This window comes from Dendrobates tinctorius, unplaced genomic scaffold (genome assembly GCF_039654945.1).
Source record: "Dendrobates tinctorius isolate UK_male_01 unplaced genomic scaffold, ASM3965494v1 ptg000073l, whole genome shotgun sequence".
Classification (NCBI taxonomy): Eukaryota; Metazoa; Chordata; class Amphibia; order Anura; family Dendrobatidae; genus Dendrobates; species Dendrobates tinctorius.
In genome coordinates this window covers 17199916-17222119 of record NW_027361741.1, presented here as the reverse complement: position 1 = coordinate 17222119, position 22204 = coordinate 17199916, and the positions used below count along the sequence as shown (strand labels likewise).

At 45.3% G+C, this 22204-nt stretch overlaps 1 protein-coding gene across 3 annotated transcripts in view; it reads left to right on the top strand.

The window, feature by feature from the left end:
* The first annotated feature begins 1461 nt into the window (after window positions 1-1461).
* Window positions 1462-22204, top strand: part of LOC141096200 (retinol dehydrogenase 12-like) — a 44511-nt gene continuing 23768 nt past the window's right edge. Inside the window, exons 1-3 of one of the 3 annotated variants that reach the window (XM_073582682.1) lie at window positions 1462-1566; window positions 4951-5080; window positions 10615-10857. In XM_073582682.1, the coding sequence (XP_073438783.1) occupies window positions 1516-1566; window positions 4951-5080; window positions 10615-10857 (424 nt within the window). In that variant the 5' untranslated portion in view covers window positions 1462-1515. Of the gene's footprint in view, window positions 1636-1967; window positions 3095-4950; window positions 5081-10614; window positions 10858-22204 lie in introns of those variants that run through there. The other 2 variants (XM_073582681.1, XM_073582683.1) reach the window with 2 other exon arrangements.

The window sequence follows — 22204 nt, the reverse complement described above, 5'->3', positions numbered from 1 at the left end:
ATATATGAGGCCCAATATACTGTATGGAGCATTATATGGGGCCCATAATACTGTATGCAGTAATATATGGGGCCCATAATACTGTATGGAGCATTATGTGGGAATAAGGGATGACTTTCTGTTTGTTGTGGATGTGACTGCTGGGACCCCCATGATCCTGGGAAACGTAGCTTTGAAGAGCACCATGTAAATGGAGCTGTGGTCAATCACACGCACTGTGGTGCCATTCACATGTGGCTCTTCAAATAACTCCTTTAAGAGAGTGATGAGGGGACGACAAAGTATAGCAAAAATTCACTGATCGGGGCTGGTGAGTGTTATAGTTTGTGGGCAGGTGCGATTTGTGTGGCAGTGCTGCATTTTTGCCTTCTGCCAGGCCTACTATTGCCATTAATGACCCTTGTTCTGGATACTTCTGTATTGTCCTTGTACGTGCGTGTGATGGCGCTGACATCCTTGTGTTTGGACACCTTTTTTTTCTATTTATCTAAATCAAAATGTCCACTATTGTACTCAGTTTTACAATATAGATATAAAAATTTACTTTGTGTGCGGGGGGGAGGGGGGGCATCATTTTGCTGTTCGCCTCAGGCAGCAGAGAGGTTTGGTTTACCCCTGCTAAAACCACTAAGGCCACGTTCACACGTTCAGTATTTGGTATTTTACCTCAGTATTTTTAAGCCAAAACCAGGAGTGGGTGATAAATACAGAAGTTGTGATGTGTTTCTATTATACTTTTCCTCTGACTGTTCCACTCCTAGTTTTGGCTTACAAATATGGAGGTAAAATACTGACCAAATACTGAACGTGTGAATGTGGACTAAGCTAGTAAAAAAAAAAAAACTCTACACATATGGTGCGGCCGTGCTGGCTCTGACATGCAGACTCGTGTTACCACACAGTGAACGCCACATAAACAATAAAAGAAAAACTATAGTGGACTCACATTTTTTTCACCACCTCATCCCTCTTGGTTATTATTGCCCATTTTTCTGTACATATTGTGGTAAAATTAATGAAAATTACAGCTCGTCTCACAAAATAATTCCCCACAGGAAAATAGCAGTTATGAATTCTGTAAGAAACCGAGGGAAAAAAAAGCGTAAAAATGGAAAGTGTCATATCAACGATACATGAGGGTCTCTGGGTGATTTTTCTCTTTAAAGTACGTTAATTTAATACTGCCATGTGTATTTTATTTTACTGGTGGATCACGTACAAGGATAAAAAATGAAAATGGCAGCCAAGGTCAGTGAACAACAACAAGACAACAAAGAGGAGCTTGCTGCTGAGGCTCAGACACCTGCACCGGAAACAGGAAGCTTCATATGGCTAAAATTTTGCTACATGCAAATTCTGTATCATATGAACGTGTCTGAAGTTCGCCATTTTGTTTTCGCATACCAGGTCGACTGATTTAGGCTTCAATAACATGGCCGCCGCTAACCTGTGAAAGAGACATTTTAATTATGGTAACAGGCGCTCTACGCTTTAAGGCGGGTCCGGCGTCAACCAATGGGAATTTCAGATTGGCGGAAGAGTGTTTCCTGCTGCAGTTACAGTGCGGTTAGTCAGCTAGTGGACTGTCACTGTGTAGGGGCGAGGTTACCGGCTTTACGGGGCGCTGTGCTAGTGGTGGGTGTCCCGAGACGTGTATCGTATAGTGACTGTCCTGTGACTGTCCGGGCTGTGGTGACACTGCTCACTGCAGCCATGCGACCCGTCACTAGACCGGCCAACAGTGACACTATACGGCTGTGTGCACACGCTGCGGATTAGGTGCGGATTCATCCGCGCGGATTTTGTAAAATCCGCAGATCAAAAGACCTGCGGTTTTACCTGCGGATTGCTCTGTGGTTTTGCCCTGCGGTTTTTCATCTCCTCAATGGAGGAGATGGCAAACCGCAGGAGAATCCGCAGAAAGAATTGACATGTCAATTCTTTCTGCGGATTGAAAACCGCAGATAATCTGCGCGGAAAATTCCGCACCGTCTGCACTGCGGTTTTTGATTCCCATAGGGAATCATGGTACTGTACACCGCAGCAAAAACTGCTGCGGGTCCGCAGCGGCCAAAACCGCTGCGGAACCGCAGCAAAATCCGCAGCGTGTGCACACACCCTACAGATGTAGTCGTGCTGTGTTTGATGAGACTCACACTGGGGTTCTTCACTTTCGGGGACACTTTCTTAGTTGCATGTATTTGGGGCTAAAAAAAGATTTTTGCAACAGTTTTGTTAAAGTTTTGCTCTATTTGGCGTCTTCGGGCTTTTTGTTCCCCTGCACATTTAAATTTGATGTGGTCTATAGCCATAAATCAGCAGAGAGGAGCTAAGAGAAGACAAAAGCTCCCTTTAGAATGAGCTCACTGAAGGATACCCAGTTAACTCATTCTGCAGCCAGCAGTAGACCGTGTTCAGCTGGAATAACAGTAGCGCATGGCATCCAATGCGAGATGCTAATGACCCTCGGCTTCACCTCTGCTGTGAGCGGGATCCAAGTGTCAGTGCTCCGATCCTCTCGCATGCGGGAATTGCAGCACAGGCGCTGAGGAGACGGAGAAAGTAATTTCTCCATCTCCTCCATGGTCTGTCTCGGCGTATATCAGACTGCATTGGGATGACATCCGAGTGCAGTCCGATGCTTCACACGCGCCTGTAGACTTGTATGGATGCAGGATAAGCCGGGCTCGCTGACGAATCGGCATGAGAAAATAATCGCAGATCTGCACTGCCCACAGTACCCGATGTAACGCCGATAGCGCTCCGCCATGTTATACGCTCGTGTGACCCCGGCCTCTCACACAGGATATAGAAGGCAACGCTTTTAATAAAACCTGAATCTGAAAATAATTTTTAGCCCAAAATACATGCATGGAGGTAAGAAAAGATTGTCCTGATAGATGGACAATAATAATGTAAAAAAAAATTGTCTCACCGGGCTCCATGATTGTAGTCTGCTACGTCCACTGCACTGTCCTCTATGTCCAGGTGTGACGCTGAGGAGGTGTTTACAGACTTGGACTCTGGAGGATAATTGTATGGGTGGGATCACGGCAGTACGGCCTCATCCACACGGCTGTGCTTAAACACGTATGTGAGTAATGGGATCGGTGTCATCCGTGTGTCCGTTTTTACCTTCAGTTTGTCATCCGTGTGTCCGTTTTTACTTTTTACCATCGGTGTCATCCGTGTGTCCGTTTTTACCTTCAGTTTGTCATCCGTGTGTCCGTTTTTACTTTTTACCATCGGTGTCATCCGTGTGTCCGTTTTTTCCATAAGTGTATGGTCCTTGTGTCAGTTTTTACCTTCAGTGTGTCATCCGTGTGTAGTTTTTATTATCAGTGTATGGTCCGTGTGTCCGTTTTTACCATTGGTGTCATCCGTGTGTCCGTTTTTACCATCGGTGTCATCCTTGTGTCCGTTTTTACCATCAGTGTGTCATCCGTTTGTCCGTTTTTACCATCGGTGTCATCCGTTTGTCCGTTTTTACCATCGGTGTCATCCGTGTGTCCGTTTTTACCATCGGTGTCATCCGTGTGTCCGTTTTTACCATCAGTGTGTCATCCGTTTGTCCGTTTTTACCATCGGTGTCATCCGTTTGTCCGTTTTTACCATCGGTGTCATCCGTGTGTCCTTTTTTACCATCGGTGTCATCCGTGTGTCCGTTTTTACCATCAGTGTGTCATCCGTTTGTCCGTTTTTACCATCGGTGTCATCCGTGTGTCCTTTTTTACCATCGGTGTCATCCGTGTGTCCGTTTTTACTATCCGTGTGTCCGTTTTTACCATCCGTGTGTCCGTTTTTACCGTCGGTGTCATCCGTGTGTCCGTTTTTTCCATCAGTGTATGGTCCGTGTGTCAGTTTTTACCATCAGTGTGTCATCCGTGTGTAGTTTTTATTATCAGTGTGTGGTCCGTGTGTCCGTTTTTATCTTCAGTATGGTCAGCAGTGTTTTTCACGGCTGGATAAAGAAATAAATGACAAAACTTCTTCTATACATGTAGGTGATCAGCACTGTGCACGTAGACGCCATCCGTGTGCTGATCGTGTTTTTCCATAATCTTATGATTTGTGCTGCCGGGAAGTCCTGCACATGTGACCTGCACCCTACACTATAATGGGTGCGTGTTGCAGCTGTGAATATAGCCGACACCACGATATGCGCAGTATGAATGAGGCCTAAGTCAGTGCCCATGTCTGAGCGACAGATTCAGCTCTGCTATATCAGGACTTTAGTGGATGTGATGGAAATGACCGTTTTCTGGCAGAAATAAGTTCTAAGATCCAGCATGTGGGGCGGACGCCGTGTCTAGGATGGATTTCCGTCAATTATTTGGAGGGGATTTTGCAGGACCAGCACAGTGGATGAGATATTGCTGTCATCCAGATGCTGCGTTTTGTTTTCCTTTTTAATCCACAGCCGGTCAATTCTTAGTGCAGAATCCACACAAATGTAATGTCTGCAAAAGAAAAAGAGAAGTCTTCCAGAAAATCCCCATGTAAGACGTGAAGGCTGCTGGTACACTGCGGGAAAATCAGCAGCACAGACGCGATGTGTGAACCCCGCCTTATAAAGGCACGCATTGAAGGTGGGAAAACTCCCTGAAGGATTGGCACTGCTGATGTTTAGGACCCTTTTATGTTTGAGGTCTTTATGGTCATTGTTCCCAATATCTGCATTGTTTCTTTGATTTCTTGGTTGCAGCATTTTTTAAGATATGACTTGTCTTCCATAAAAGCAGCAGCAGCGTACGAAACCTTGGCTAAATCTCCACTGATTGTGATGCCAGGACATTCTGAGCACCCAAAACAATAAGTAACAGTCGGCACCAGTTGTAAATAGTAATTAGGGTACAGTATTCATTTGTGATAGTATGAAGGTTTTGCGCCTCCTGTTAATAGGAAATATTTCTCCTCCTTATTAGGTGTCCGTCTTCTTGTATCTTGCAGGAAGAGACCATGTACATGTTTGTCACTGTCCTGGCCGCTTTAGTCTTGACTTTGCTCAGAAGACGCTTCAGGAGCCGACGCCTGTGTCTTGATCCCAAACGGCTGGATGGTAAAACCGTCCTCATAACAGGTGAGATGATCACACCACTAACCCAGCTATGATTCTCCAGTCTTGTGAACTTTGTCCACATTACACAGTACTGTGCAAAAGTTATAGGCAGTTGTGGAAAAAATGCTACAAAGTAAGAATATTTTCAAAAAGGAGGAAGGTGAATAGTCTGTTTTATGGATTAACGTGAAGCGAATGAATCTAAGTATTTGGTGTGACCACCCTTTTCCTTCAAAACGTCATCAGTCCTTCTAGGAGGAATCTTTCTAGTTTTTTGGAGGAACTCGGGTGGGAGGTCGTTCCAAACATCTTGGAGGACAAGATGCAGCAGGTCAACAACCCCAAATATACAGTCAGTCATTATAAACTATCTTCAGTATAAAGAAGACAAGGAGTCCTGGAAGTGATGCTATGGCCTCCACAGAGCCCTGATCTCAATATCATTGAGTCTGTCTGGGATTACATAAAAAGTCAGAAGGATTGGCACAAGCCTATGTCCATAGAAGATCTGTGGTTAGTTCTCCAAGATGTTTGGAAGTGTTGACAGCCGCTGTTCTTAGTGCGGCAACATCTGACTTGGCCGCACCAGTGGCTCTCAGGAGGAACAAAGTTCATTTAATCCAAAGTGCCGCTCTTTCAGTACTTGGATGGACACATTCCTAGTGCTATTAATCTGCAGATTACACCCATATATACAGATTAATAGTATTAACAGACGTTACAGGTTCCCTTTAACTCCATCAAATGCCTCGTAGTGGTTGTCTTTGTTAATGGATTGTCATCTTTTGGGAAGACAGCAATCGGACAATGGTGAATGATGATGCCCAAGAATCCCTACTGATAACTAAAACAGAAAAGAGACACAAGTAGAGGGGCCTTCATCATTGGGGGTTCAGGGCTTGTGCCCCCACCAATGCAATCTTATGCCATCACTTTTGTCCAAAAACTCTATTAACCTGCAGACATGGGTTCATTCTGTACATTAATAATGTTTAAAGCTGTGCGTCTGCTGCACTGAAAGCCCCGCTACTGGGAGGAAACGAACTTTATTCCTCCCGCTAGCCTCCTGCTTTCAGTCATACGGGTGGGCTGGATCATCTTCAGTCACCAACCAGTATACAATGAGCAGCAGCTGTAACCATGACCCGGCACTGACTGACTGTCGGATCTATACTGATACACTGCTGAGCGGGCTGTCAGTCAAAGTGGGGGGCAGGGTTTAAGCCACCGCTCACTGTATACTCATTGGTGACTGAAGATGCTTCCGCCTTGTCTCTGTGACTGAAAGCCAGAGGGAGGAATAAAGTTAATTTCCTCCTCCCGGTAGCGGGGCTTTCAGTGCAGCAGCTGCACAACTTTAGAGCCGTATTAATCTGCAGATTGACCCCATATCTGCAGGTTAATATGTTTTTGGGACATGACAGGTTACCTTTTATTCTTAATACTTTTCAGTACCATGGACAGAAGGTTAAATAGAAATGATAAGCACTGATGTATATTTTTTGTTAGACGGCTTTGGGCACCATATTTCTGGATAAATGCCTATACTGACAGAGTACACTTTAGTAATAAAATCAGAGGGAAAGTGGCCCATGTCTCCTAAAAGTGTATATTATCGCTCCATACAATTTGCATGTTATATAGAGTCATAATACTACCGTGTACATGAAGCCCAATGGTGATGTACAGGACTGGCAAAAATTAAGAGACCACTTTCAAAAGTTCTGTTTGTCTGATTTTTCTCTTTATAGGTATATTTTTGAGTAAAATGTAAATTGCTCTTTTAGTCTACAAACTTCTGACAACGTGTCTCCGAATTTCCATGCAATAGATTTTCTATTTTTTTTCTGACAATGAAAAATGGACAAAATTTCAAATAAAGAACCAGTGCTTTCAGACCTTAAATATGTAAAGAGCACAAGTTCATAATCATTTATAAACAACAGTACTAATGTTTTAACTCAGGAAGAGTTCAGAAATCAATATTTTGTGGAATAACCATGATTGTTAATCACAGCTTTCATGCGTCTTGGCATGCTTGCCACCAATGTTTCACACTGCTTCTGGGTGACCTTATACCACTCCTGGTACAAATATGTAAGCAGTTCTTCTTTGTTTGATGGCTTGTGACTTTCCATCATCCTCTTGATTACATTCCAGAGGTTCTTAATGGGGTTCAGGTCTGGAGTATGGGCTGCCCATGACAGGGATTAGATGTGGTGGTCTCTTAATTTTTGCCTGAGCTGTAGATCATTACGGGGGGCAGTACATGAAACTATACTGGGTCTCCTTTCCAAATATCCAATCTAGGACCGGACCTTGCATTATAATCCAGATACAAAATACAAAGCAGTGTAATGAGACCCAATCCTCCATCTGTACATTCAGGATCAGATGTGTAGCAGCCATCTGATCCTAGTGTCTTTATTGGTCACCCATGTGAAATGTTTAGCCTTTTTCTCTGCTGGGTTTTTTGTCCAGTTCTGCAGTAAATATCCTGATTTAAGGCTATAAGTGTAGAATAATATTATGAAGTGATATCGGCAGTAAATCCCCTGATGGGTATAGGGGGATTTTCACATACTTTTGAATTCCAGATGCCTCCTGGACAGACTTTGGCCAAGACTTAGCAACATATTACTTTGCCTATAATCCACTTACAAAGAATGTTACTAATTTATCTCTTAATTATCCACGTGACCTAATATTTTCATCTCTATACAGTTTTCCTCTCTTATTAAAGCCTCTCACTGCCTGGCACATGCTCCTAGAACGTGTATTTGGGATTTGGCCACTGTAGTCCCCACCGATGCCAAATGACCAAAACTTTTTCCAAGTGGGGCTTTTGTCCAGCGAAACATTGCGATCGTTGCCTGCGAACGAATTAGCACTGACAGAGATGTAAGTAGCCCAGTTTTCAAAAGGAAACTAAGCCACCTGGTCTCTGTGTGACTCTTGGCGGGAAGATACTATTGTGCCTATCTACTTTACCCCAACAGGGGAAGGGACATCTCCTGCACACCAGGCCCTGCTTGCCACTGCTTCATTAGCGACATGTTGAATTTCTGTTACATTCATAAAACAATTGGAAGATGTTTCTTCAATTTAGTTTTCACTTGTGTCCTTGTTGGAAGCAGATGAGTAGTCTGTCAGGGCCAAAGTGTCAGAAACTGCAGCTCTCTATTCTGTACTCATAGCCTGATTGAAGAGCTACTGACAATGCTGATGCGGATTGGCTGCGTTATTACCGACATCTGGTGAGAATTTAATGGCAATAGAACCTTTAGAAATAGATTTCCTTACAAAAGTGGTGACATCTTGCACTGATCGTTAGCACAGCCGGCGTTCTACTGCAGATCTTCTTTCACAATTCTGATGATCATTATTGGAGACAGCCAACGCGCTTGTTGTGTGACAGCGGGGAAGTCGGATTCCTCTCCGTCTGATTAGCGTAGAGTTTGGAGTCTTACAGTTCTTCAGAATGCAAATCTCCAAAGCAAGTTATGTTTACCGACCTCATAAGTATTGGCCCTCAGGTAATACTGTGAGATTTCAGCTCTGAAGCCATCAAAATTGTAAATCCAGATTTCAGGTCTGGCCTATAATACAGGCTTTAACCACCCACACCATCGCTTGGCAGTTAGTGTGCACTGTGCATAGGCAGAAATCTACCAATCTGTGGTGAAGGTGGTGTTATACAGAGCAGTTACAGTGGGGAAAAAAAGGATTTAGTCAGTCAGCAATAGTGCAAGTTCCACCACTTAAAAAGATGAGAGGAGTCTGTAATTTACATCATAGGTAGACCTCAACTATGGGAGAAAAAAAAATCCAGAAAATCACATTGTCTGGTTTTTTTTTCATTTTATTTGCATATTATGGTGGAAAATAAGTATTTGGTCAGAAACAAAATTTCATCTCAATACTTTGTGATATATCCTTTGTTGGCAATGACAGAGGTCAAACGTTTTCTGTAAGTCTTCACAAGGTTGCCACACACTGTTGTTGGTATGTTGGCCCATTCCTCCATGCAGATCTCCTCTAGAGCAGTGATGTTTTTGGCTTTTCGCTTGGCAACACGGACTTTCAACTCCCTCCAAAGGTTTTCTATAGGGTTGAGATCTGGAGACTGGCTAGGCCAATCCAGGACCTTGAAATGCTTCTTACGAAGCCACTCCTTCGTTGCCCTGGCGGTGTGCTTTGGATCATTGTCATGTTGAAAGACCCAGCCACGTTTCATCTTCAATGCCCTTGCTGATGGAAGGAGGTTTGCACTCAAAATCTCACGATACATGGCCCCATTCATTCTTTCATGTACCCGGATCAGTCGTCCTGGCCCCTTTGCAGAGAAACAGCCCCAAAGCATGATGTTTCCACCACCATGCTTTACAGTAGGTATGGTGTTTGATGGATGCAACTCAGTATTCTTTTTCCTCCAAACACGACAAGTTTTGTTTCTACCAAACAGTTCCAGTTTGGTTTCATCAGACCATAGGACATTTTCCCAAAACTCCTCTGGATCATCCAAATGCTCTCTAGCAAACTTCAGACGGGCCCGGACATGTACAGGCTTAAGCAGTGGGACACGTCTGGCACAGCAGGATCTGAGTCCATGGTGGCGTAGTGTGTTACTTATGGTAGGCCTTGTTACATTGGTCCCAGCTCTCTGCAGTTCATTCACTAGGTCCCCCCGCGTGGTTCTGGGATTTTTGCTCACTGTTCTTGTGATCATTCTGACCCCACGGGGTGGGATTTTGCGTGGAGCACCAGATCGAGGGAGATTATCAGTGGTCTTGTATGTCTTCCATTTTCTAATTATTGCTCCCACAGATGATTTCTTCACTCCAAGCTGGCTGGCTATTGCAGATTCAGTCTTCCCAGCCTGGTGCAGGGCTACAATTTTGTTTCTGGTGTCCTTTGACAGCTCTTTGGTCTTCACCATAGTGGAGTTTGGAGTCAGACTGTTTGAGGGTGTGCACAGGTGTCTTTTTATACTGATAACAAGTTTAAACAGGTGCCATTACTACAGGTAATGAGTGGAGGAAAGAGGAGACTCTTAAAGAAGAAGTTACAGGTCTGTGAGAGCCAGAAATCTTGATTGCTTGTTTCTGACCAAATACTTATTTTCCACCATAATATGCAAATAAAATGAAAAAAAAACAGACAATGTGATTTTCTGGATTTTTTTTTCTCAGTTTGTCTCCCATAGTTGAGGTCTACCTATGATGTAAATTACAGACGCCTCTCATCTTTTTAAGTGGTGGAACTTGCACTATTGCTGACTGACTAAATACTTTTTTTCCCCACTGTAATTAGGAGACACAAGACATCTAGTTCTGCAGGGATAATCTCCTGCTAATAAAACACTGATTTTAGTGAAACAGATACCTATAGCTTAGTTAAGTGACACATCACTGGAATCAGGCTCGCTTTCCCTACATCATTCTGCTAAGAAATTTCAGATTACATAGCGGAAACATGCTGACAGGTTCTACATCTTTATACAGATCGCCATGTCACTATGTTCTCACTGGACTCATTGTCTCGTTAAACATTAGGTGGGGCATCGGGAATCGGGAAAGAAACTGCCATCGCTCTGGCAAGACGTGGCGCACGTGTCCATATCACAAGTCACGATGACCAGAAAGGGGAAGCAGCTCTTCGACACATCAAAAAAGAAAGTGCCAGCATGAATATCCGCTTCTGGAATCTAAATCTGGCGGACCTGCAAAGCATCCGCAACTTCTGTAAGGAGTTTCTGAAGAACGAGAGCCGTCTAGACGTTCTTATCAACAATGACGGTAAGTGACACAGTAGAGTGACCAGCTTCCTATTTCTACCGGTCCCAAAGGGACACGGTAAAACTATATAATATTCCCCATCCCAGTTCTGTACTGCCATGCTGATCTATGGCCTTCCATGGACAGGAAGCAAGAGGACTATGTAAGAGAGGAGACCGGCAGTGCAGAAGGGGCGATATTTATCCACCCCGCTCATCACATTCAGGAGGTCCGCTTCCTCCACACCATCTCTGGACTTAAGGTAGAGGGAAACGTTACCTTAGAACATGCGCATGTAGAGCAGATCTCCAGATGTGATGTGCTCAGGGGCCTCGTTTTACCATTCAGTAAGTGTATGAGGAAATGACATTGGCCTCCATATCTCGCTGTGATCACACAAGTCTTCAGTATGGTGACAGCAGCTATGTGTGTAGTAATGGATGAACCGTAGTATTGTTGGTACCCTTGTAGATCCTTCTTGGCTTGCAAAAAGTGTCATTACCCAAAAAGAGACTCTGTAAATGACCATTGCTAATCTGCATGGGCTATAGTATAGGACACCATTCTTAACCGCCTCCTTGTCCTCAAATGTTACCTTTTTGGCCAAGGGTCATCATGGTCTAATAGTGACCACCTGGTGCCTGTTGGTTAATTGCTCGACATTAGAATATATTGTTTGCAAACGCAAAAACTGAGTCACATTGTGAGTGACTTTATAGATAAACCGTATAAAAGGGTGGTCAGGTGACTGCGCCGCACCACCTCTCCCCCATCCCCTTTTTCACCATTACAAGTCTAATGACCCACAGCTGCATTATCCAGTAAAGGAGCCGTCGTTTTCTGTTTTCTCTGCCCTCCCTACATGTATGAATCTGACTGACTGTAATTACTGGCATTTAAATGAGGTGCCCTGTAGTTACGAATGACAGTAATTTGCTACAATACCATAAATGGCCACTAGATGGGGCTAGAGGATTTGTTCCAGTGACCTCCGGCACCTACAGAGCAGTGCTGCTTCTGCCCTGACCATAAGGACACATCATTGTATACATGGGGATTCCTGGTGTTCTCAGTGATGAGGAAAGCAGACAGAACTATAGGTAACAGCCAAACAATCACATGCTGTACTCATTGCAACCCATACATCAGTTTTACCGCAAGTTTTTGTTTTTCTTGTGTATTTTTATTTGAAAGGCATATATTTATCCTATGCTTTGTCCCATTTTTTAGAAAGTTTATAATCAAATAGGGAATAAAAATACTAGTGGAGAGCACATGTTAATAACAAATGGTCAACCGGCAGGACAAGAACAGGACTGGGGAGGAAACTGAACTGGAATCATTATATCCAGCGACAGAGGACCATTACTAAGATAGAAGCGGACATTGACAAGACACAATGACATGTTCGGGAAGGGGAGGAGGGGGCAGGGGAGCTGTTAAATTAATCCCTACATCACTGCAGCAACCGGGAAACAGAATGGGGTCAAATTACCATCTATTGCGAATTGCGACAATCAAATCACAAAAAGTCCAACCTGCTTATCGATGTTGCAGTGCGTCCCCATACACCTGCATTACGCTGCGATTTAGCAGCAGCACAGATTGTTGGCCACCCCACCTGTGTTGCAGACAAAGTTGCTGTCTAGTACCAGCCTTAAATAAGTATTCCCATGTCCAAGATCCTATCCCAATATGTAGTAGATGTACTAACAATAATTTTAGTAAATACCCCCAGTTAGACATGTAGTATAGTTCTCCTGATTCACTATGTCGCTTATCTCATGTGCAGGGCATTGCAGGACCTTAGGTATCGATGGTTAAGACCACTAAGAGCTGTTTAACTATATGAGTGGTCATAATCATGGATACCTAAGGTCCTGCAATACCTGCACATGAAGTAAGTGACATAGCGAATCAGAAGAACTATACTACATATCTAATTGGAGGTATTTGCTGATATTATTATACCTATAACACATTGGGATAGAATCTTAGAGATGAGAATACCCCTTTCACCCCAAAGGTGAAAAAAAAACTTTTGTAGTTCCCGCACACGATATGGGAAAATTAAAAAAAGCCTTTATTTAGTCCATCATTAAAAATTACAATACCAAATGTAATAAAAGCATGTGTAGGCTTACGCGTTTCGGATCATATTTGACCCTTAATCATAGCAACCCCTTTCACCCCAAAGCCTGTTTTCACCTTCCTGACCAGGCCAATTTTTACAATTCTGACCACTGTCACTTTATGGAACACTGCAATGGATCCCGGTTCGTATGAGATTGTTTTTTTCGTGACATATTGTACTTCGTTATAGTGGTAAAATTTTTTCAATATAACTTTTGTTTGTTTGTGAAAAAAACGGAAATTTGGCAATTATTTTGAAAATTTTGTAATTTTCAAAATGTATTTTTATGGCCTTAAATCAGAGAGTCATATCGCACAAAATAGGTAATTCTGTTAAACCAGAGAGTTATGTGACACAAAATAGTTACTAAGTAACATTTCCCACATGTCTGCTTTACATCAGCACAATTATGGAAACACTAGATGGTGGCCCGATTCTAATGCATCGGGTATTCTAGAATATATATGCAGTTTATTTTTGAAGATTTAATAATAATGCAATAATGCACCCCCCCAATCCTGATATGTATGGTTCTCTCACCCCCAATCCTGATATGTATGGTTCTCTCACCCCCAATCCTGATATGCATGCTACCCCTCAACCCCCTATCCTGGTATGCATGGTCCCCTGACCCCTCAATCCTGGTATGCATGGTCCTCTTACCCCCCAATCCTGGTATGCATGGTCCTCTCACTCCCCAATCCTGGTATGCATGGTCCTCTCACTCCCCAATCCTGGTATGCATGGTCCTCTTACCCCCCAATCCTGGCATGCATGGTACCCCTCATCCCCCTCTGCTGGTATGCATGGTCCTCTCATACCCCAATCCTGGTATGTATGCTCACAGTCACCCCCCTTTCCTGGTATGTATGGTCCCCTCACCCCCCAATCCTGGTATGCATGGTCCCCTCACCCCCCTATCCAGGTAAGCATGGTCCCCTCACCCCCCTTTCCTGATATGCATGGTCCCTCTCACTCCCCAATCCTGGTATGCATGGTCCTCTCACTCCCCAATCCTGGTATGCATGGTCCTCTTACCCCCCAATCCTGGTATGCATGGTCCCCTCACCCCCCTTTCCTGGTATGCATGGTCCCCTCACCCCCCTCTGCTGGTATGCATGGTCCTCTTACCCTCCTTTTGGGGTATGCATGGTCCCCTCACCCCCCTTTCCTGGTATGTATGGTCCCCTCCCCCCCAATCCTGGTATGCATGGTATCCTCACCCCCCTTTCCTGGTATGCATGGTCCCGTCACCCCCCTTTCCTGGTATGCATGGTCCTCTTACCCCCCTTTCCTGGTATGCATGGTCCCCTCACCCCCCAGTCCTGGTATGCATGGTCCTCTTACCCCCCTTTCCTGGTATGCATGGTCCCCTCACCCCCCTTTCTTGGTATGCATGGTCCCCTCACCCCCCCTATCCTGGTATGCATGGTCCCCTCACCCCCCCTATCCTGGTATGCATGGTCCCCTCACCCCCCAATCCTGGTATGCATGGTCCCCTCTCCCCCCCAATCCTGGTATGCATGGTCCCCTCACCCCCCCAATCCTGGTATGCATGGTCCCCTCACCCCCCCAATCCTGGTATGCATGGTCCCCTCACCCCCCCAATCCTGGTATGCATGGTCCTCTCACTCCCCAATCCTGGTATGCATGGTCCTCTCACTCCCCAATCCTGGTATGCATGGTCCTCTTACCCCCCAATCCTGGCATGCATGGTACCCCTCATCCCCCTCTGCTGGTATGCATGGTCCTCTCATACCCCAATCCTGGTATGTATGCTCACAGTCACCCCCCTTTCCTGGTATGTATGGTCCCCTCACCCCCCAATCCTGGTATGCATGGTCCCCTCACCCCCCTATCCAGGTAAGCATGGTCCCCTCACCCCCCTTTCCTGATATGCATGGTCCCTCTCACTCCCCAATCCTGGTATGCATGGTCCTCTCACTCCCCAATCCTGGTATGCATGGTCCTCTTACCCCCCAATCCTGGTATGCATGGTCCCCTCACCCCCCTTTCCTGGTATGCATGGTCCCCTCACCCCCCTCTGCTGGTATGCATGGTCCTCTTACCCTCCTTTTGGGGTATGCATGGTCCCCTCACCCCCCTTTCCTGGTATGTATGGTCCCCTCCCCCCCAATCCTGGTATGCATGGTATCCTCACCCCCCTTTCCTGGTATGCATGGTCCCGTCACCCCCCTTTCCTGGTATGCATGGTCCTCTTACCCCCCTTTCCTGGTATGCATGGTCCCCTCACCCCCCAGTCCTGGTATGCATGGTCCTCTTACCCCCCTTTCCTGGTATGCATGGTCCCCTCACCCCCCTTTCTTGGTATGCATGGTCCCCTCACCCCCCCTATCCTGGTATGCATGGTCCCCTCACCCCCCCTATCCTGGTATGCATGGTCCCCTCACCCCCCAATCCTGGTATGCATGGTCCCCTCTCCCCCCCAATCCTGGTATGCATGGTCCCCTCACCCCCCCAATCCTGGTATGCATGGTCCCCTCACCCCCCCAATCCTGGTATGCATGGTCCCCTCACCCCCCCAATCCTGGTATGCATGGTCCCCTCTCCCCCCTTTCCGTGTAGCCACGACCAATCAGCAACGCGGCCCTGTAGCCACGACCAATCCCTTCCACGGCCCTGTACAAAAATATTAAAAAAAAGTTATTCTCACCTTCCGACGGCCTCCTGTCTCACGTTCCCAGTAATGCTTTGCGGCTTAGACCGCTGATGACGTCGGTCTTCTTTCTTGCTCTCGCGAGAGTGACGTCATAAGTGGTCTAAGCCGCAAAGCATTACTGGGAACGCAAGGCCAGGCGTGTGGAAAGAAGAAAGGAGGCCGTCGGAAGGTGAGAATAATTTTTTTTTATTTTAATTTTTTTTTTACAGATACAGGTGCAGCTTACTGTTACACCTGCGCCTGTGGCTGGTTGGTTGCGGCCAATCAGCGGCCCGCGATTTCGGTTACAGACAGACACGGTAAGGCGTATATATATATATATATATATATATATATATATATATATATATATATATATATATATATATATATATATATTATATTGCATGCAAAGAGGAAGGCCTTCCTCTTTGCATGCAATAGTTGATTTTGGAGTGGGTGCCTTTGGCTTCTCTGTTTAAGGAGGGCTGTTTTTACAGCCTTATCCTTTTTGGACAATTATAATGTCACTGAGGTTTATGCTTATAAAATATATATACCGTATTTTTCGCTTTATAAGACGCTCCGGATTATAAGACGCACCACAATTTTTGAGGAGAAAAATAAGAAAAAAATATTTTTTAATAAAATGGTGGTGCCTCTTATAATCCTTGCATCTTATTGCTTACCAGGGTTGGTGGCTGCGGTGTAGCGGGGTCCCAGGCTCGCTGCTGGAGGAGGCAGGCGTGGAGTGATGCTGCAGGCCGCATTCAGGGATGAGGGGGGGCTCCGATGTGTGCCGTTGCTGCTGCAGAGTCTTGTGCTGGTGTCAGGTTTCTCCACTTGTCCGGCGGTTGGAGGCCGGTGCTGCGGGTGCCTCCGGTGCGGCGTTGTGTGCCCATCGATGCCCGGGGCTCTGCCGACATTGTTCGACAGACCAGAGCCCCAGCATTTCCTCAGTTCCCTGTATACGTGCGCTGAAGTGCCGGTAAAAAAAAAAAATGGCCGCCGGCGCGTGAGCAGATGGGATCTCGGGACCCAGTTCTCGAGAGATGAGATCTGAAATCTCATCTCTCGAGAGCTGGGTCCCGAGATCCCATCTGCGCACGCGCGGCGGCCATTTTTTTGCAGGCACCACCGCGCGCACACAGGGAACCCAGGGAAAATGGCCGCCGGCGCGTGCGCAGATGGGATCTCGGGACCCAGCTCTCGAGAGATGAGATTTCAAATCTCATCTCTCGAGAACTGGGTCCCGGGATCTCATCTGCGCACGCGCCGGCGGCCATCTTTTTACCGGCACACAGGGAACCGAGGAAATGCCGGGGCTCTGGCCTGTCGCACAATGTTGGCAGAGCCCCGGGCATCGACGGGCACACAACGCGGCACCGGACACACCCGCAGCAGCGGCCAGCAACCGCCGGACGCCCCCGATCACAGCCTAGGTAAGGCATGTCCGCTTTGTAAGACGCACCCCTGTTTTCCCCCCAAATTTTGGGGAAAAAAAGTGCGTCTTACAAAGCGGAAAATACGGTAGATATTTTTTTTTAACAAGTTAGAAGGGTTAAAAGTTGTCCAGCGATTTCTCATTTTTGCAAAAAAATTAGCAAAACCATTTTTTTTAGGGACCACCTCACATTTTAAGTCACTTTAAGGCTATGTGCCCACGATGCGATTTTTAAGCGTTTTTGCCTCGACTTTCGGCGCGAAAACGTTTAAAAAACTCGTACAGAACGCCTCCCATGCATTCTTATGGCATTCCGGACATGCTGTGTTAATGCTGCGCATTTTTCCGCGGTGGAATCGCATCGCGGAAAAAAACGCAGCATGCTCATTCTTTTGTGCGGAATTGCAAAGAATTGCCGCGATTCCGCACCCATAGGAATGCATGAGAATCGCTTACTTCCCGCATGTGGCTATGCCCACCATGCGTGAAGTTAAGCATCTCATGTGCGGTTGGTACCCACGGTGTGGAGGAGAGGAGACTGTCCTCCAGGCCCTGGGTACCATACCCCTGTTAAAAAAAAGAATAAAAAATCGGGGTATATTTACCTTCCGACGTCCCGCGCTGCCTTCCCGGGCCACAGCGTTCCCAGTAATGCCTTGCGGCAAGGACCTGTGATGACGTAGTCTCGCGTTAATCTAGCGGTCTCGTGAGATCGCTGTAGCAACGCGAGACCAACGTCATCACAGGTCTCGCAAGGCATCGCTGGGAACGGGAGCGTCGCTGAGACTGCGCGGGACGTCGGAAGGTGAATATACCCCGATTTTTTTATTTTTTAATCAATTTTAACATTCTATCTTTTACTATTGATACCGCATAGGTGGCCTCAATAGTAAAAAGCTGGTCACACTCGTCAAACACTATGTTTGACGAGTGTGACCAACCTGTCAATCACTTTCCAAGCGATGCTTCAAATCGCTTGGAAAGTGCTTGAATATTGCACGCGAAAATCGCGGCAAAATCACGAACATAATCGCGCGATTTCTGGGAAGGAGTCCGGTTTTGAGTGTCCGGATTAAAAGGCAACGTGAGCACATATCCTAAGGGGTCAGTATGACAGAAAATACCGAAAAGTGGGTAAAAACTGCACCCCTCAAGGTGTTCAAAACCACATTCAAGACGTTTATTAACCCTTAAGGTGCTTCACGGGAATTTTTGGAATGTGGAAGGAAAAAATAAAAATTTTACTTTTCTTTTACAAAAATTTTCCTTTAGACCTAATTGTTTTTTACTTTCGCACTAGTAACAGGAGAAAATGGACAATACGTTTTGTTGTACAATTTCTCCTGAACATGGCGATACCCCATATGTGGGAGAATAGTACTGTTTGGGCGCACGGCAGGACTTGGAAGGGAAGGAGCGCCATTTCACTTTTTGAATGTAACATTTTCTGGCATAACCCTGTAGACTGTGAGCCCTCGCGGGTAGGGTCCTCTCTCCTTCTGTACTTGTGTGTCCCTTGTCTTAAACATGTTTATTGTACTTGTCTATATTTCCCCTTTTCACATGTAAAGCGCCATGGAATAAATGGCGCTATATAATTGTGTAATAATAATAATTAGCGGACGCCATGTCGCGTTTGCAGAGCCCCTGATGTGCCTAAACAGTGGAAACCTCCAACACGTGACACCGTTTTGGAAACTAGACCCCCCCCCCCCCCAAGGAACTTATCTAGATGTATATTGAGAACCTTTGAACTCCCAGGTGCTTCACAGAAATTAATACCGTAGAGCCCTGAAAATAAAAGAAAAATCACATTTTTCCTATAAAAATCTTTTAGCTCCAAATTTTGTATTTTCTCAAGGGTAGTAGGAAAAAATGGACCCCAAAATTTGTTTGCAACTTCTCCCCAGAATCTATCCCACAATTTCTGCTGAACGTGGTAATACCCCATATGTAGCTGTACAGTACTACATTGCCCTACGGAGTGACTCGGGAGAGACGGAGCACTATTTGTCTCCTGGAGCGCAGATTTTCCTAGAATAGTTTTGCAGACTCCAGATAAAGAGCACCTAAGTGCTAGAAAAGCAGAATCCCCCCTCAGGTGACCACATTTTGGAAATTATACCCCTTTGGGTGCAGTGACGATTTTGACTCCATGGGTGTTTTCCAGAAACAGACAGCAGTGGATATTGCTGAGTGAAAATTGCAAACTACCGTTTTAGTGACCACTACGTTACGCCTAGGCCGTGCTTCTGGAGACTCGCACCTGTAAATTAGCTTTGGCTCTCATCACTACAGAAATGCCAAACATGTGGACGCTCTATGTGGTTTAGGTACAATGGGGTGCAGAAGGGAGGGGGGCATTTGGATTTGGGAGCGGAGAATTTGCTGAATTTCTTTTGGGGAGTGTGAAGCCATTTCGCTTTTACAGAACCTTTATGCTACCAGTAACATGGAAGCCCCTACACTGTGTGCAGAATTATTAGGCAAATGAGTATTTTGATCACATCATCCATTTTATACATGTTGTCCTACTGCAAGCTGTATAGGCTTGAAAGCCAACTGCCAATTATGTAAATCAGTTGATTTGCATCTCTGTAATGATGAGGGGTGTGGTCTAATGACATCAACACCCTATATAAGGTGTGCTTAATTATTAGGCAACTTCCTTTCCTTTGGCAAAATTGGTCAGAAAAAAGATTTGACGGACTCTGAAAAGTCAAAAATTGTCTTGCAGAGGGATGCAGCAGTCTTGAAATTGCCAAACTTTTGAAGTGTAATCACCGAACAATCAAGCGTTTCATGGCAAATATCCAACAGGGTTGCAAGAAGCGTATTGATAAAAAAAAGGAGCCAAATAACTGCCCATGAATTGAGGAAAATCAAGCGTGAAGTTGCCAAGATGCCATTTGCCACCAGTTTTGCCATATTTCAGAGCTGCAACGTTACTGGAGTATCAAAAATCACAAGGTGTGCCACACTCAGGGACTTGGCCAAGGTAAGGAAGGCTGAAAATCGACCACCTTTGAACAAGAAACATAAGATAAAACGTCAAGACTGGGCCAAGAAATATCTTAAGACTGATTTTTCAAAGGTTTTATGGACTGATGAAATGAGAGTGACTCTTGATGGGCCCGAGGCTGGATCAGTAAAGGGCAGAGAGCTCCACTCCGACTCAGACACCAGCAAGGTGGAGGTGGGGTACTGGTATGGGTTGGTATCATCAAAGATGAACTTGTGGGACCTTTTCGGGTTGAGGATGGAGTGAAGCTCAACTCCCAGACCTACTGCCAGTTTCTGGAAGACAACTTCTTCAAGCAGTGGTACAGGAAGAAGTCGGTATTGTTCAAGAAAAACATGATTTTCATGCAGGACAATGCTCCATCACATGCATCCAAATACTCCACAGCATGGCTGCCCAGTAAAGGTCTAAAAGAAGAAAAAATAATGACATGGCCCCCTTGTTCACCTGATCTGAACCCCATAGAGAACCTGTGGTCCCTCATAAAATGTGAGATCTACAGGGAGTGAAAACAATACACCTCTCGGAACAGTGTCTGGGAGGCTGTGGTGGCTGCGGCACGCAATGTGGATTGTAAACAGATCAAGCAACTGACAGAATCTATGGATGGAAGGCTTTTGAGTGTCATCGTAAAGAAAGGTGGCTATATTGGTCATTGATTTTTTTTTTTTTTTTTGAATGTCAGAAATGTTTATTTCTAAATTTTGTGTTATATTGGTTTACCTGGTGAAAATAAACACGTGAGATGGGTATATATTTGGTTTTTATTCAGTTGCCTAATAATTCTGCACAGTAATAGTTACCTGCACAAACAGATATCCTCCTAAGATAGCCAAATCTAAAAAAAAACCCACTCCAACTTCCAAAAATATTTAAGCTTTGATATTTATGAGACTTTTGGGTTGATTGAGAACATAGCTGTTGTTCAATAATAAAAAGAATCCTCTCAAATACAACTTGCCTAATAATTCTGCACGCAGTGTATATTTCCGTTAACAGATGACAGACCTGAGTGAGGGCTTGCTTTTTTTGTGGGATTGAGATGAAGCTTTTGTTGGAAACATTTTGCATAACATTTATGATCACAGTTATCCGGCGCTCAACGCTGACCACTTACATTGGGGTTTCCATCTAAATCTCCAAGTGATGTGATTCAGATGAAACCCCCGATGGATCCACCACTATAATGAGGCAGCATCAGAGTTACTTTGGACTCCATCTGGCTTTTGTTCAGCAGTGTCCTTATTTTCAGAAGTGCACAAAACTGTGGGCGGCGGCACTTTTATGCAATCCTAAAAAGACAGACACTGCCGGATCACAGGTCAGACAGTGTCCACAGTGCCTCCATCTGCCTCATAGGGAATTTTCCATAGGTAGTTCTGTCTGAATCACGTATTTCAGAGATTTACATGGAAACCCCATTGTAAGCACTCAGCGCTGGATAAATGTGCACCAAGCCTTACTGTGATCTTTGGGAGGCAGAATGAAAAAATTCATGTGAAGAATTGGTTTTATTTTACTCGTGTGGTATAAGTGATTAGGTGACTTTATTCTTCGGGTCGGTGTGATTACAGCAATACTAGATTTATATTGGGTTTTTTTGTTTATATGTTTATCTGCTATCACGCACTAAAAGACGCTTTTTATTGCCAAAACTAGTTTTTGCATCATCATATTTTGAGAGCTATAATTTTTCCATATTTCAGCCGACAGAGTCATGTGAGGGCTTGTTTTTTGCAGGACGAGTTGATGGTTTTTCCTCTTCGCCACGACAGCACCCACTTAGAGAGGGGATCCGCCCCTAGGAACAGGAAACCTACAGAGAGATAAATAGGGCGGTCCCCCTCGCTCCCTCAGTTTGGTTTCCTGTTTGTAGAAGGGAACTTGCAGAAGAGGATGCCTGGTCTGGTAGCCGCCCGCATGCATAATAATATGAGCAGCAGGGGCCCCAGGACTGGAAGCAGCGTCGGGCGGAGAGGAGGTTCCCCCTATTGCTGGTAATGCAGGTGAGGCCGCGGTAATGAGTGCTGAGGCTCACTGTTTTATGGGGCAGGCTAAACCCCCCCACCTTGGAGCGGGACAGACGCATTACGTGAGCGCGGCACCGGG